The 16,804-nt window shown below is 36.8% G+C and overlaps 2 protein-coding genes across 4 annotated transcripts in view; both read left to right on the top strand.

Annotated features, from left to right (window-relative positions):
- The first annotated feature begins 2,286 nt into the window (after nt 1–2,286).
- Nucleotides 2,287–14,272, top strand: aftphb (aftiphilin b). Its single transcript, XM_059521165.1, has 6 exons — nt 2,287–2,456; nt 8,174–9,578; nt 9,727–9,887; nt 10,200–10,270; nt 13,871–13,994; nt 14,140–14,272. The coding sequence occupies exons 2-6, from the start codon at nt 8,190–8,192 to the stop codon at nt 14,270–14,272; spliced, it is 1,878 nt and encodes a 625-aa protein (XP_059377148.1). The 5' UTR covers nt 2,287–2,456; nt 8,174–8,189.
- Nucleotides 10,566–16,804, top strand: part of abch1 (ATP-binding cassette, sub-family H, member 1) — a 29,301-nt gene continuing 23,062 nt past the window's right edge. The window contains exons 1-5 of one of the 3 annotated variants that reach the window (XM_059520288.1): nt 10,566–10,623; nt 10,882–10,980; nt 11,135–11,165; nt 13,871–13,994; nt 14,140–15,826. In XM_059520288.1, coding sequence (XP_059376271.1) covers nt 15,770–15,826 — 57 coding nt within the window. In that variant the 5' untranslated portion in view covers nt 10,566–10,623; nt 10,882–10,980; nt 11,135–11,165; nt 13,871–13,994; nt 14,140–15,769. Of the gene's footprint in view, nt 10,624–10,881; nt 10,981–11,134; nt 11,166–12,287; nt 13,597–13,870; nt 13,995–14,139; nt 15,827–16,804 lie in introns of those variants that run through there. The other 2 variants (XM_059520289.1, XM_059520290.1) reach the window with 2 other exon arrangements.

The following is a 16,804-nucleotide window of genomic DNA, read 5'->3' as shown; positions in this document are numbered from 1 at the left end:
ACCATTCTACTAACTATAATTTTGCAAGAACATGTCAAACTTCTTCTAATCCTACCATTCTACTAATACACTTCTAATACTCTGATGAGAGTTGGGTGCAGTGTTACTTATAGCTAAGAGAATGTGTTAAAGGGACCATCAAATTGAAAGTGAAACCAATTTTACTTTCAATATCCCCACACCCATCTATTGTTGTGTGGGAAATGGAAATCATCTTAAATCACAGTTAGCTACGGTCACGTAGGCTTTCATAATAATTACTTCTATAATTGTTTATTACACAGATCCATATATTTTGACACTGACACAATTTTCATAATTCCGGCTCTGTATGCCAAAAATTACAACCATTTCTATACATAGTCCCCAGTGTCTGTTTGTGGGTCTTTTATGCCTTTAGTTTTGTCTTCAGCAAGTGGAAATAATGCTCAACTGGGTTGAGATCAGGAGATTAACTTGGCTATTGCAGAATATTTCACTTTTTACCTTCAAAAACTCCTGGGTTGCTTTTTCATCCATTTTTACTAGGAAGCGCCGCCCAATCAACTTTGCTTCATTTGGCTGAATGTGGGAAGACAGACAGTATATCCCTATACACATCAGATTAATCCGGCTGCTTCTGACTTCTGTCACATCATCAGTAAACACCAGTAACCCAGTGCCAGAAGCAATGCATGCTCATGCCATCACACTGATCCACCATGTTTCACAGATGATGTTGTATGCTTTGGATCATGAGCCTTTTCTATACTTCTGTTTCAAGCCTTTTCTATACTTTTTTCTTCCCGTCATTCTGATACAAGTTGATTCTAATTTCAGACGTCCAAAGAATGCTTTTCTAAAGGTGATCTTGCTTTTTTAGATGTTTTTTTTGCCAAAGTCTAATCTTCCCTTGTTTGCACTTTGTGGTGAACCCTCTGTATTTGCTCTTGTGAAGTCTCTTGATTGTACTGTATACTTTGAAATGAACATTCCGGCCTCATGGAGAGTGTTCTTCACTTGGCTGGGTGTCGTGAAAGGGTCTTTCTTTACCAGGGAGAGATTTCTCCAATCATCCACTACTGTTGTCCTCCATGGACGAGTTCACTAGTGTGTTCTTTTTTTCTCAGAATGAACCAAATTTGGCCACACCTAGTGTTCCTGCTATCTCTCTAGATTTGTTAAATTCAAATATCAAATATCAATTCAAATTAAAATATCACACTTATTAGAATAAACTCCAGACCTTTAACCTGCTTAATTGATGTAGAAATAATGGATTAATAGCCCACACATGTCCATGAAACAGCTTTAGAGTCAACTGTCCAATTACTTATGGTCCCTTAAAAAGGGGGAGAGGTACATATTATAGAGCTGTAATTTCTTATGCTATACTCCAAATTTGTGATGAGGATACCCTCAAATTAAACCGTGAACACTTTAAGCCCATATTCATTATATAACTGTAACTTGAATAGGTTTTGGTCAACAGCTAATATAATAAAAAGTGTCCCTGCATGTGTCCAAATATAAATTTTATGGATCTGACTGTATGCTAGACAGAGATCTGCCATCATTAACACAGGGTTTGCAATTTTGAGCAATAAGTTGTGGCCTAGTTGGTTGTAGGTTTGAATCTCGGGCTGGCAATACCATGACTTAGGTGCCCTTGAGAAAGGCACTGAACCCCCAACTGCTCCCTGGGTGCTGCAGCGTAAATGGCTGCCCACTGCTCTGGGTGTGTGTTCATGGTTTGTGTGTGTGCACACTTTAGATGGGTTAAATGCAGAGCATGAATTCTGAGTATGGGTCACCAATCTTGGCTGAATGTCATGTCACTTTCACTTTTTATAACTTTTTTAAACAATTACGTAACCGGTTTATAAAGGACACTGAATATCATGTTTTTGGTGATTAAAAATAAGAAAAAAAATTATTTTACAACAAGCTGCATTTTTGACAGGCAAATATATATATATAAATAATTAATTAATTAATTAATTAAATAATTTAAAAAAAAATCGTTAATTATCATGCTAAATTCATAATAATACAATTTTAAACATACTTTAAGGTATTTCTAATGCGACACAAAAGTGCAGCGTATCATTAGATGTCTTTCGAACTCTCTGAGCTCCAGCTATCAGCTATGATTTACATATACAAATCTGTATAATTCTATGATAAAGGTTTTGTTTCTGTGTCTTTTTAACCCATACACTCGTTGTTGTCTCGTGTCGTGTTGCACCTGCTCCGTACCGACAGGGGTCGGTAGATTACTGTTTGATCTGGCAGAGTGATAATAAAGGTCTGGCTCTCCGGTTGCATATTGTTGGACACGGAACTCCGGATGAACGTAGACACTGGCAGCGAGAGCCGGTTTAACTTTACTTAGACAAGACAACACGAGACTGTGCTTGTTCTCTCGCAGAGCAGGTTCAATGGGCGTTCTAATCATCCATAGCGGATAGGTGAAGGTAAGAATAATGAGCTGCATCCGATGTTATCAAACCACTTAGATCGCAGGACAACAGCGTCTCATAAACAATTCTGTGAACAACGTAGATGGTATAACTAACTTTATTATTACTTTTATAGTTTAGTCCTAATAAATGTTATTCTGAGGGATTAAGTGGATTAGAAACCACACCGGCTTATGACAGTGTCGTGTCATAATGCCAGAAGACCAGAAGAGACTTCCTCTAGTTGAAGTGCACGTTAAAAGAATATTTTATCTAAAAATGAAAGCTTTTTCTTATTTTTATCGACACTCATATTGTTTAAAACATGTATGACTTTCATGGAAAAATGAATGTCAAGACAAGATGACAGTCACAGTCACCATTCACTGTCATGAATGGAGAAGAGATGCAATTTTTTTTTACCTTTATTGCAGTTTTTCCCAATCCGATTAATAGTTTATTTTGTGTTCCACAGAGGAAAAAACACTCTTTATAAATACATTTTTACCGTATATATGTTTATTTCTCTGTATTTAGAAATTAAGCTAGAGGTCGAAAGACATCTGGTTTGCATTAATATGGTATCTATATGTGTTTTCCAGCCTTACTGATGCTCTTAGAGTTAAGATCTGTTTTCACTGGAATTACTTTAATAAAAATAAATAAATACAAATAACTTAATAAAGTAGGATTAATTTCCCATAGTCATCGACAACCTTGATTTCCAGGTCTGGAATAGTCATGGGAATGAATTAATTCTTAACCATTATTGAAATTGTCATAGTGAATGTAATTGTTTACTGTTTATACAAGAAATTATTTCTTGTCAGTGTATTACCAATGTTCTTAATCCTTGAATGACTGAAAAAGTCCTGGAAATTCATTGGTCAAAATAAGGTTTTGGCACCCTGTAACAGGTTCATAGTTGACTTCATTACTTTTTTTAACATCCTCATTTTTAGCATAAACATTTAAATGTTTCTGTTACAAACAAGCATTGACTGATTAATCTCAGTTATGACAGCTTCAGCAGTCTTTCATAAGGGTAAAAAAAATCCCTCTAAACTGGTTTTGTGAGTTGTGCTGGACAATATCATTCTAACTGTTTTCAACTGAAAGTTATTTTTAATGTTGGATTGGGTTAAATCTTGGTTCTTAATGGTTGGAAGTCTAAATGGATGGAGTTTTTGTCCCTCAATGTTTGGTCTCTGTCTCTGAGTCTGTGCTGTTTGTCTGAGAGCACAAAGGAAGTGGATTGGGTTTCCTCATCAGTTTACACTCCCTTCAAAGAGGACATATCAACGTTTACACAGTGAGCATGTGTATAAAAGTGTGTCCGTTTGCATGAGGCAAACTAAATACTGTAGTATGTGGGCTAGTAGGCAAAATATTTCAAATCATAAATGCCCAAAATCACATCAGTCTATTGTGTGCTTGTGTAACTGACTGAAATTTGTAAACTGTGGTTTTCCAGAATCAAAGAGCATCTGTGCAATTTACTTTTAGGTATGCGTGAACAGAAAAACATGACGTCTCTCTCTCTCACACACAGAAAAACCATAGTATATGCTACTGTTCAAAAGTTTGGGGTCAGTAAGGTTTAGGTCAATTAGGTTTTTTTTTTTTTGTTTGTTTATTGAAGAAAAATGTTATACTTTCATTCAGCAGGGATGAATTAAATTAATCAAAAGTGATGGCAAAGACATGTATAATGTTACAAAATAGTTATATTTCAGACAATTATATTTATTCATCAGAGAGTCCTGAAAAAATCTATTAAGGTTTTCACAAATTATTAAGCAGAATGAGTGTTTTCAAAATTGATAATAGGATATGTTTATTGAGCAACAAATCGGCATATTAGAATGATTTCTGAATGATCATGTGACACTAAATACTGGAGAAATGACTGCTGAAAATTTTAGCTTTGCAAACAAATAAATAAATTGCATTTTAAAATGGAAAATAATTATTTTTAAATTGTATGAATAATTTACAATATTTCTGTTTTACTGTTAATGAATGCATTCTCTATAAAGAGATTTACAAACCTCAAATGTTTGAATGTTAGTGTACAGTATGTAGGTTAATGTGTGACCTAATTAAGTTTTTCCACAAGTCAGATTACACTGTGTCCATTATCATGCTGACTTTAAAAGTTTTTGCTCACAGGCCTTTCTTGCTGGAAATGTAAAGCAGGACAAAGGAAGCACAAAGGAGTTGCTGACCTTAACACATGAATTGTGTCATGGCCTTAACTAATCATGTTTGTCATAGAGTGTTTCAGGGCTTACTCAAATGTAATTGAGGGCATTGCATTGATACTGATAAATCATTAATATCAGTGCTTGGTCTCTGTGAGGTTCATCTTCGAAACACAAATTAAGATATTTTTGATGAAATCGGAGAGCTATCTGACCCTCCATAGACAGCAACGCAACTGAAATGTTCCAAGGTCCATAAACGTAGTAAATACTTCGGTAACAGTCCATGTGACGTCAGTGGCTCAACTTCAGTTTTGCGATGCTACGAGAATATTTTACAAACATTTTTAATTGTTTGGTATTAGAATACTTGTTTTTGCACTAAGAAAACAAAAATAACATAATTTACTCAACCAATCTTCTCCTCCGAGTTACGTCTAACGACATTTTTCAAGAGTATCTAAGAGCGTAATTGACATAATCAGTGTTCTTTACGTTCAGGGGGAAAGCGCGCACATGATCTGTGTAATAAGCATTGTTTATGCTTGGGGGAAAGCGTGCATATGCATTGTTATACTCTCTAAAATGGCAGAATATGTAACTCGGGGGAGAAGAATGGTTGATTAAATTATCTTTTGGGCTGTAGCTATCGAATATTGTAGTAATCGAGTATTCTACCAAAAATTCCATCTATTAATCGAGTCATCGGATAAAATGTGTTTTTGCTTAATTAAATTGCAATATTAATTATGCAAGAGAAAATAAAACTCCATGGTCTCTTAAAATGAACAACTAAGTTTCCTTTTTTAGAAAAAAAACATGTTCAAAAATAAACATTTAATTATTACACATTTTTTTCTCTGTCTGTACTTGTACTGTGAACAATGACAATGAAGTTGAAAGATCAATTAAGTGCATTTAGGTGCCATTCAGTTGGGGGTTTTAAATAAAGCATTTTCTGAGATGCACATTAAACATTAAACACATAAAACATTAATTTAATTTATCTTTTAATTATTGAAAATTAAGCAAACTTAACTTTTTGGTAAACAAAGGGGATTTACTATTAAAAATAAAACATGGAAGAAAGTTTGTGTGATTTAAACCTTAAAAAAAATTACAAAATAATGTTTGATTTTTTTTAGTAGTAGGCTATGTACATTCTGCTGAACAATAGTAATACATCTCTGGCAAATACTTGTCTAAAACAGGACTTATTTTGACGGGTTGACGTACCTTTACGGCTCTGTGTATGTGATGTGACGCTAGTTTTACTCAAATCAAACGGTCAAATACTCATGAAGTGACTGTCAGAGCAGTTCTGAAGATGTTGTTCATGTGTTCACATCCTCATTTAGTGAGACAGCAGATGCTGAAATCACCGCGAGCGTCACGCGTGCTTCAGTGTGTGTGATAAAGGAAGACGCGCTTCTGCTCCATTCATTAATAGAGACACGCAGAACATGCAGGACTCATATTTAAATACACTATTCGGGCTTAATATTTACAGATATTAGTCCATATCGTGATTTGATGTAAGTGCAATGACCTATTTTTTTATTAATTCATAAAAAATTTGGCAAATTCCGTGCCATTCTGCGTTAAACTGTAAATTCCGTTTTTATGACTGGATTCCGCGATTCCCTCCGCGTTTTCTCCATCGCTGAAATCATAGGGCCCTAGTTGTGGTATGCCAGCTCTATCTTGCAACGCCACGACGTTCTCTTTACTTTTGCCCGCGCCCTCAAATCAAAAGCGCTTGTGTCTCCTTCTGCTTTGTGGGTGACGTAAACGCGTTGTGTCACATTAAAAAAAATCATTGCGAAAGAACCTGACGTGAGATTTAAAATAAATTAAAAGAGTTTTTGAGGCAGAGGAATTAGCCTCGATCATTTTTTGTAATCGAGTTACTCGAGTAACTCGAGGAATCGTTTCAGCCCTAATTATCTTATTTTTGTTTTCTTTGTGCAAAAAAAAATAGTATTCTCATAACATCGCAAATTGAATTTGAGCCACTGATGTCACAGGGACTGTTTTACTGATGTATTTACTACGTTTCTGGACCTGGGAACATTTCAGTTGCATTGCTGTCTATGGAGGGTAAGATAGCTCTCTGATTCATCAAAAATATCTTAGTTTGTATTCCGAAGATTAAATGGTGTTATGTGTTTGGAACGACATGAGGATGAGTAATTAATGACAGAATTTTCATTTTGGGGTGAACTAACCCTTTAATGTTTTACAAGTGCTATCTTGAGTTCTGGAATTATTATCCAGCTGTCACCTACTTAGTTTAAACTAAGTGTAGATCAGCTAGCCATGTAAACTAGTGCCGATTTTTGCAATTTGACAAACTTGCAACTTGCTTTTACTTTTACAATGGTGATCATGTAAGAAACTCTCATAAACAAGGAAACATGAGCCTACTTGAAACTACTGAAAAGTGATTTAGCATATGACCACTATTATTACATTTCCTCATTGCACCACCATTGTACTCTACACCAGTAAAGTAATGAGTCTGCAGACAAACTGTTAAATATTTGTAGCTGTTGCTACTTCAGCCATCATGTGAGACCTGTCAGATCCTTTGAGCTTGGAGGACCTGTCAATACTGCAATTGCAAGTCATCTAACTGCACGTGCACAAGCTAAAAAGTGTTGTTATTCTTTGCAGCTTTGTTTAAAACGTGCCCTAGATTTAGCCCATGAAAGAGGGGTCACATCTAAAGTGCTGGTAAATAATGAATGGTCTGCTCTCTGATCTAGCAGTGCTGACTACTTTAACCTGAAGGCTTTTTTTTTTTTTTTTTTTTTACTTTTGTATTATTCCTGCTTTTAGTGCTCAGTCATAAACTATACTACATGACCTAACTGCCAAGCAGTGCACTATTATATGTATTAAAGGTGCAATAGGTGATTGTCTTCAGAATTGTTTTTTTTTTATGCTGGTTGAAAGTCTCTTCACATCCTGATAGCAATCATTTAGTTAAGTGGTCTAAATGTATTTATATATTCTGTGGAAGGCGTAGGACCAAGAAATGTTTGTCCAATGAAAATGCCCGGTCCGTGTGTCTTAATTGGCTTTCCTAGCTTTCGGTAAACGTATGTATCTGCATACCCCTTTCACGCAGACAGAATACATCATACAGCAGGAGGAAATCCAATGAAGTTTACTTCCCTCCAGAACATGAGCTGGAATTGGGAACCGCTGATGTAGCCTATTGAAGTAATATGGTTTTCTTGTCTTTGAGCGTTTATGCGTTCAGGGGGCGTGGCTTTGGACGGCGATTGCAGGGAGGGTGGGACGTTTGCTTTCAATGCTTTAAGGCTAAAGTTAGCATTTCCAAGATCTCCTACTGCACCTTTAAATATTAAGTAAAGTGATGTAAAGAAACGTGATGCCAATTGAAGAGAGTTGATAGTTATAGTAATTTTAAATTCATGTCTCAACATCACGCTTTGTGTTTTTGTCTTTCTGTCTTTTCTATTTTTAATTTTCTAGGAGTGTGTGTGCATGTGGCCACAGGTGGCACAACAGGACCATGGAGCCCAATGTCATCCGTCTGTACTCTTCCTCTCCGCCTCCACTGGATGCGGCCGGAGAGGAAGAAGAGGAGGATGAGTTTGGTGAGTTCGGGGGTTTCGATGGTGGAGGGGTGTCAACCAGTTTCAGCTTCTCAGAGCTCGACACGCCCACAACATTCAACCAGTCAAACGCACTGGAGGACTCCCCACCTGACCTGTACATCAAATCTGTGCAGAATGTCACTGTTTCGGGGAGTGGATGGGATAATGATAAAAAAATGGAAGAAGAATCTATCCACAATGTTGAGAAAACAGAGAAGGAATCGTGTGACATTCTCACAGATGGCATGACATCCTCCGACCTACAGATGGAGATCTCCGTCGAATATGGTCAGAAATCTCCCTCAATAATTCCCGATGTCCAAAACAGCTGTATGGGTGATAGACACAGCCTCAGTAACGGCTACAGTGAGTCATGTGCAAATTCAGAGATGCACAGTGCTCTTTCCACCTGCTTACAAAGCACAGACACTGAGGAACACTCTGGACTAGACGTAAACATAGCTGATGTGTTTGACAGAAAGCAGTTAATTAACCAAACGGACAACCTGCCAGACTCAAACAGTCAGTCATTGCATGAAGAAGAATCAGAACCTGGAGAGACGGAAACGAGACTGGAGTTATCTGGTGACTCCCAGTCATTTACTTCCAGTAGACACGCAAAGGAGGCTGAAGGTGAGCAGGATCAAATAGAGAACTTTATTGTTTGTGGTGACGCAGGCTGCCTAGACAGGTCGGCGGACTCTGTTGACATAGCCGAAACAGAGAAGGACCCCTCAATGGATGTGGATCTAATCTCTGACACACAGCTGAGCAGAGACACAAGGGAAATTAATGGATCATCTGTAAAGGCAGCGGTGGAAGTAAATGAGGAGATTGAGACGAACATAGACCCCACAGCTGATGAGGATTTTGGAAATTTCAGAGATGCAACTCAGGGTTTTGCAGACTTCAGCCGAACTGAATCTATAACCCAGGACGGATTTCCTGAATTTGTCACAGCGATGTCCAGGTGCTCCACGGATGATGAGTTTGATGACATGGACAGCCTGAAGGACTTCAAGGATGACCTTGAGCTGGCTGAGGAAACAACGGACAATGAAGTAGCTTTTTGTTCTGAGTTGCCTCCTAGTGACAGTTTTGCCGACTTCAGTTCAGCTCCGTTTGGAGGTGTGGCGGTGGGAGAAGAGGACAACTGGGCTGCGTTTGGACCACCTGAAGTCACTGAAGAGGGTCAGGGTTCATGGGCCACATTTGGGAATGAACAGAGTACTTACCTGGGTAAAGAAGAACAAGATGTTGAGACTTCAGCAGCACCCTCTAGTGACAACCTCCAGAGTAGCACTGTGAGTTGTTAGATGTTAATCACAGTACATACTTTTGTTAAAATGAATTGCAGTCCATTAATACATTTTATTCTGACTAAAATCAAACATTTAAAGTGTATGTAAGAAGTTGAGATGAACTGCAACCTGTGTTTTGTGTCTCTCTCAGGCTGATTTCAGCTGCAAAACACAGCATCTCTTCAGAACCGCCTTCCCTTCAGACATCCCTCCTGAGGTCAATGGGGTCACTGAGGTTTTGCCCCTCCACAAATTCCTACAGGCTCAGGATCCTCAGGAGCAAAGGGATCCAAGCAGCTCTTTTGCACAGGAGTAAGAGTTTCATCTTGGCTACAAACCTCTCAACAATCAAGATTCACTGGCTTAATTTGCTTTTAATTGCAAATGTAGTTCAATTCAATTGACATTATATTTCAAAGAGACTTTGTTGTAATTGCATCTTCAGATCTCACAGTGTGGATTTTCTTTATGAATTTAAACTTTATTTCACAATTAATTGCTATATTTTTTAACCTGAGGCGACTTCAGTAAATAAACTAATGTTTATATATATCCTTTGTGTTTAGTTTGTCTATAGTTTCAGAGAAAGAACTCTTGGTCTTGGTTCTCCTTTTATCTGTGCAGGAATGCATTGGCCATGTGGCGCCACCTTCAGGACATCCACGGCACTCATGGCCTTAACACACAGACATGCGGTATTGTTAAGCCTGGAATACACCACATGATCACCCCCCCCCCCCCCCCCCCCCCCCCAAAGATACACATTCTGGAGAAGTTAACGTTAGTTGCCGTAGGTCAAAGCCAGTCTGCAGATTTGAGTTGACAGATTCCATAGAAAAATCGCATTGTGTATGATGGTCACAGACTGGTCATCAGACAGATTTTTTGCTTTGCGACTTTAAATACACCCAGTCCAAGAAATTAAATATGTTTGATTACTTTTTTTTATTGATTTGACTTTTATTGATTTGACTTCTGATTCCTCTCATAGTTGTTCACTGGAGATGAGAAGCAGCCAGTGATCATGCCTATGTTTGCTGCTGGACTGGTCAGTAAAGTCCTAACATGCACTCCATTCAAAAGTATCTGTCTGTATTTTTATGCTCTACTGTTATGTGTTATCTGTGTGCACCAAGGGTCTGAGAGTAACACAATTTAAATTCTCAGTATGTATGTGCTGTACATGTGGAAGAATTGACAATTAGGCAGACCTGACTTGACTTTGTGTGCAGGACTTTTTTTTTTTTTACAATAAAATATATATTTTATTATTATTATTATTATTTTTTCTGTCCCCTCTTCTTAGGGAATGCTGGAACCCACCAAAGAGTCTCAAAAATGTCCAGCCTCTCCTGCACTTTCCCTTTCTGAACCTGTGGAGAGTGGAAATATTCTATGCACTCAGGTGAAAAGTGCAGAAATGTACATAGATATATGGATACAGATATATTAGTGATCTAACCTTCAGTCTTTAGATTTTCTGTATTTTTTCATATTCTCTTTCTATGTCGATTGAAATAGCACTTTGAATGCTTGCTAACTCCAGTGTTGTCCTGCAGGTGGCGTCCTCTTTGGCCTATAGTACTGACGGTATGTCTATTCGCCGTGCCTCCTTCTCTAGAGTTCAAGAAAAAGCCACTCGTCACTCACGGCAGAAATCCTACTCCTGATGCTGCCTCGCTTTCCCCTGTCTGAGCACTTCCTTCCTCTCTCACGACACACTTTTCTTCTCTCCATTTTTCAAACTTCCCGTTCCTTCAAAATTCCAATACCACTTAGGAAACTTTCTGTCCTGGTACTTGTTTTATCAGTGTTGATTTAAAACAACATCAAACTAGCATTCGCAGAACAATTTGAGAAGTAGCCATCAAAATCTTGTTTATTATCCAAAGAATAGGAAACTTTTTTCCCCCAGTTTTTGTCTTTCTTCTTGAAACACTATTAAGTCAGCAAAGATATAAACCCATTCATCTCAGTTTCCTTTTTAAATGTTAATTTATGTTTATATCTTACCTCTCTCCCCTCTTGTTCACTGTTAAAGTCTAGGCTCATGCTGGCTACACACAGAGGCTGAAATATACTACCTCAGACTAGAAGTATGCAGCTTCGACTGTGGTTTCTTACCTTGCCATTATATGCAAGACTTGAGATAAAGAGAACTATTCCCATTATCAAGTATGTTCTCAGTTGTGTTGTAAAAAAAAATACAATCAAATTGGTCCCTGTGCATCAGCTTCTGTCTCAGGTTTAACTAAAAAAATAGATTGCAAATATTTTTTTGGAATAGCTGACGCTATTGCTGGTGCCTACATGAAGCCATTTTACAGCTTGGCTGCAAATTAAAGGGGAAACGCCACCACATTTTACATATAGATGCTACAACACATTGGGATGCTATTTTACAATTGTGAAGGTATAATTAGCTGGTCATTTCTGTAACTCAGTCTATGTAAATGTTTAATTCTGTTTTCATTCATTCTTGCTGTCTCAAAACCCACTGTGACCTGATTTAGCTTGATCTTAAAGGGATAGTCCACCCAAAGGTGAAAATTCTGTCATCATTTACTCACCCTCATGTTATTCCAAACCTGTATGAGTTGCTTTCTTATGTTGAACATAAAAGAAGATATTTTGAAGATCGCTGGTAATCAAACAGTTGGTGGTTGCCATTGACATCCATAGTAGGAAAAAGAAAATACTATGGATGTCAATGGCAACCACCAACTGTTTGATTACCAGCGATCTTCAAAATATCTTCTTTTATGTTCAACATAAGAAAGCAACTCCTACAGGTTTGGAATACCATGAGGGTGAGTAAATGATGACAGAATTTTCATTTTTGGGTGGACTATACATTTAAGTGAATGTTCTGGGTTCAATACAAAGTTCAATTTGCTTCATAATGTTGATTATCACAGAAAATTATTTTGACTTTTCTTCTTTTTCTTAGTTAATTTTTGATTAAAAAAAAAACAAAAAAGGAAAAAATTTACATTTTATGGCTGTATTTTTTTAAACATTGTGAATTTTAAGACTTTGTCCCAGTGCAATTGCCTTGATATTTAGTTTTTTTATTGAGGGATAAGTCAATTATTTTTAGTGATAATCAGAATTATGCTGCAAATGCTGTCAACATTAAATTAAGAAATCCAGAATATTCCTTTAACCAAAATTATTGACCTTAATCTCATTTTCTGGATAATCCTTTCTTTTCCAGTTTTGTTGCACAAAATTGTCAATAAATATATTATACTACAGTATTCTGTATATCACTTGCTTTTCTTTCCTTTCTCATTCTCTTAATTTTTTCTTGCCCTGTCACTGCTAATACAAATTCCCTGGTGTTGATCTGTCTTTTCTCTACATGCTTCTTATACATATACACTACCATTCATAAGTTTGGGGTCAGTAAGTTTTATTATTATTATTATTAAAAAAAAAATTACTTAAAACCGCTTCAGATTTTTGTGGAAACCATGATAATTTTTTTAGGATACTTTGATAAATAGAAAGTTCAATGGAATAGAGATCCTTTGTAACATTGTATTAGTCTTTACTGTATCTTTTGATTAATTTAATGCATCCTTGCTGAATAAAAGTAATATTAATTTAAAAAAAACTTACAGAAGCTTTGAATGGTAGTGCATTTAATGCTGTTAATATATTGTGGTTATGTTTAACTAACAACATACTAACCCTCCATGTCCTGCTGTCATTGCTGTGGCTCTCATGTGAAGCACAAGATGGAGGAATATCAGAGCTAAATTTGGATTATTTTGGCCCTGTGGATGAATGTAGCTCAGATAGTGGAACTGACACCCCACTACCAGGTTAGAACAGAAAGGGTTTTTCTCAGAGAAGTTAGTGGTTTGCTGTGAAACCTTTGTTTTCTTCCTTTTCCCTTGTGTCTGTGATTTCAAAATCAGGCTTTAGAGAAGCTTTTCATCTTTAGCATTTGTTTTTAGTCTAGTGTTCTGTCCCTGGTTTCCTCTCTCTGGACTTACTTACAGTATCTGCCTCTGTGAGTATCTCTTTTTTTCTTCCTTTAATCTAATGCACTAATGATTTGAATGATTTGCTTCTCCGTTTCTGGGAAATTATCTTAAAGTTTTCCTAGGCAAGAGTCTTGCATGACTTTTATACCTCATGTAAGGTTTTCTACAGTGCTTCTGCGATCCTGTTTACATAGTTTCACTGTCTTTATCATGATGAACTGTAAGTTTTAAGCATGACAAAGAAATGAAAACATGTCTGCATATTTGTGTCTCTTTTAATTTTTATTTCTGTTTATTTAGGTGTTGATCCAGAGATATATGAACTGACTACAGCTAAAATGGAAAACAACGCCACTGGGCGCTACATTGCAGATGCATTTACAAAACTCATGGAGTCTATGGAGAGAACCAGAACAACAGCCAGGTTAGACGTGTGTGCACACTTTTAACATGCATGTTGAGCACATCCACATGACTACTTTACAGCAAGAGAGGTTTAGAAAGGTCAAATAAGGTGTAACTCTGCTATTATTACTGAAAAAAATGCTCATTCTTTCTGTGCTTGACAGGAAGCCAGAAAAAGATGAAAAGATAAGCAAAGAAGCAGCAAAGGTGATCTCTCTTCTCCCTGACCTATCCTTCATGCAGGCCAGGGTCCTAATGTTCCCCTCCATCCTAACTCCAGCAACCAATCACATATAACCAAACACGGCAACAGCCAATCATCTTCCAGCCTCATCATTCACTGGTTTTATAGACCGCTACAAAAACAATTCAAGTCACCCATTCTTCCATATTTAATATAACAATTTAATCTTTTAAAAGCTGCCTATTTCTTCACTTCCTCAGTTGTTCAATGTTTTTAACTGGATTGAATCATCTAACTATATGTTAAAACATCCCTGATGATTTTTCTTTATCAGTAAAGACAATTTATCTGATATACACACAGTATTTAGAAGAGTATATTCACCCTTTATGTCTGATACATGACTATGGTTTTATTTTTGAGTGCTGTTTGTGAAAATCTAAGTTCTTTTAAATGGCACTTCTCACTCAGTGAGGTGAAATGCAGAATTGCACATTTTACTACTTGAAACCAGAGTCTGTAAATAAAAACTGATCCCTGGTTATTATATAAATACAAATGTATTAGTATGTGCTTTTTTATGTTATTTGTCTGTATTGTTTTAAATATCATTCAGTTCAGTGCTTCCTTTAACTGGTTTGTAACTACCTTTTTTTCTAACCATCCTTAACTTTTTACTTCTAATAGTTGTTTTATTTATTTGTTTTACCACAACTGACAAGCACACAAGAAAAGACTATATTAATAATGTGGTTTTGATAAGGGAGGTTTTATTAAGGGAGCTGCATCTTTTTGCATGTCTGCTTTTTTACTTGTTTGTTGTTTGTTTTATTAATATGTCTTGTCACTGTATTATTTTAAGGTGAAGCTTATGCACAATCAGATATACTATGAATATGACAGCAGTGCTATAACATCTTAAAGAAAAGATGGTTTGCAGCTACTGTTCCTGTGGGAAAAAAATTATAAAGGAAGTTTTGTCTTTGTCTTATGTTTTAAATTGTATTTTAAAGTTTAACAATAATAAAAAAGGCACAGAATTTATTCCTATTTCTTTTTGGATGGTTTACAGCATTTAAGATCTCCTCACATACTGTGTGTGGCCTCTGTTTGTGTCTGAAACGTCTAGCTTCTCTGGTGTTTTGTTTATCCGAAGGGAGCTGCTGTTTATCTCTGTTTTCTGTTCTTTTCTCCTGTTTGTTCACATTAGTGCTACTAGCTATATCAGTTTAATCTTTAAATATATGTGACTTTTCTTTTCTCCTCTCTCCTATACTTGTTATGCATATCTATATTTCATTCAGATAAACATGTTTCTACTCCAGAGTGGTTTTCTCTCCCAGAGGGAAACAATCTAAGATTGTTGCTCAGCTACACTAATCACAGCGGTCTGAATAAAAGACACTCCACTGGTGAAAAGTCCCACAAGTGATCAGAATGCTATGTGATGCTGTTTAAACGTGGCCCTTGAGCGTTTATAAGTTGCAGTTCAAATTTGATCTGGAGCAGAATGAGTTAAACGGCTCATCTGCGCGCACTGAGCCGAGCGCAGCTCCTCTCAGCGGCATCTCGATCTCCGGTGTTGTATCACCGGGCCCGGCACGGTAATCATGTTCGGTAATGGAACCGAAGAAGCGCCTGACGACAGCACGGAGATGGAGCAAAAAGTGAGCTGTTGTTTTTATTCTTAATTTGTAGGTCTATGCTTTTTAACTGAGCATGCATGAGTGGATACGACACGTCCAATGTGTAAACCATGTAATGTACGACATGTTCTGATGGCGGTGTCCTTTTGAGACTCGAATCCAATGGAAATCAGTCATAAACCGATTTTTGACAGGCGTTCGTGCATGGTTATTACGTTAATATAGATGCTGAGCATAAAAGACGGATTGGTTTTGTACTGCAGTGTCTCCCCATGACGCAGAAGCTGCATGTAACTAGAAATGACCGAGCGAATTGTTCTTTTGAGTCGGATCTTTTAATTGAATCGTTTAAACTAGCTTAAAACGACGGTGAAATAAAAAGCAGAAACGACAGTTTACCATGCAGATAAGAAACACAGTTATAGCATTTTATGACAACAAATTAAAAAAATAACCTACTTCAACGAGGTAAATTAATTTTAATATTGCTTTATTTAAAATGCGAATTATATTAGGTTCTGACATTATAGTTTATGCGCTGAATAATGGCTGCAACAAAATGATCAAACGCCCTTACAATTAAAACGTAATAAACTGGGTTTTGTGCTTACTTATATGAATTATAAATATTATGACTGTATTGGATTAAGAACGTGTAAATTTGACACTTGGTGGCGTAATTACGGCAGGACGTAAAATAATGTCTGAATAATGGTTTGAGACAGATATTTAAACTGACTGTTCAAAAGAACCGATTCGCGAAAATGAATCGGATCTCCATCACTGAGAAGAAGAGAACGATTTCAACAAACCGCTTAAATTAGAAAAAAAATCTTTGTTGTAATTGTAAGTTGTTAACACTCAGGGATTTCTTTATTTAGGGTGTTTGTTGCATATGTCTGAATAAATGCAGCATGCAGACATCGTTATTTTCCCACCTGTATTTCGACAGCTCCTGCCCATTTGCTGTACCACTTTTGCTATGATTGCTATGGCTAT

Source organism: Carassius carassius, chromosome 32, assembly GCF_963082965.1.
Source record: "Carassius carassius chromosome 32, fCarCar2.1, whole genome shotgun sequence".
Classification (NCBI taxonomy): Eukaryota; Metazoa; Chordata; class Actinopteri; order Cypriniformes; family Cyprinidae; genus Carassius; species Carassius carassius.
This window is presented reverse-complemented; position numbering and strand designations above follow the sequence as displayed.

Bases quoted from the DNA above. Each gene is read 5' to 3' on its own strand.
- aftphb (XM_059521165.1), top strand. From the start codon at position 8,190: ATGGAGCCCAATGTCATCCGTCTGTACTCTTCCTCTCCGCCTCCACTG. The intron at 10,271-13,870 runs GTATTGTTAAGC...CTGTTTATTTAG, and splicing joins CCTTAACACACAGACATGCG to GTGTTGATCCAGAGATATAT. The intron at 13,995-14,139 runs GTTAGACGTGTG...TGTGCTTGACAG, and splicing joins AGAACCAGAACAACAGCCAG to GAAGCCAGAAAAAGATGAAA.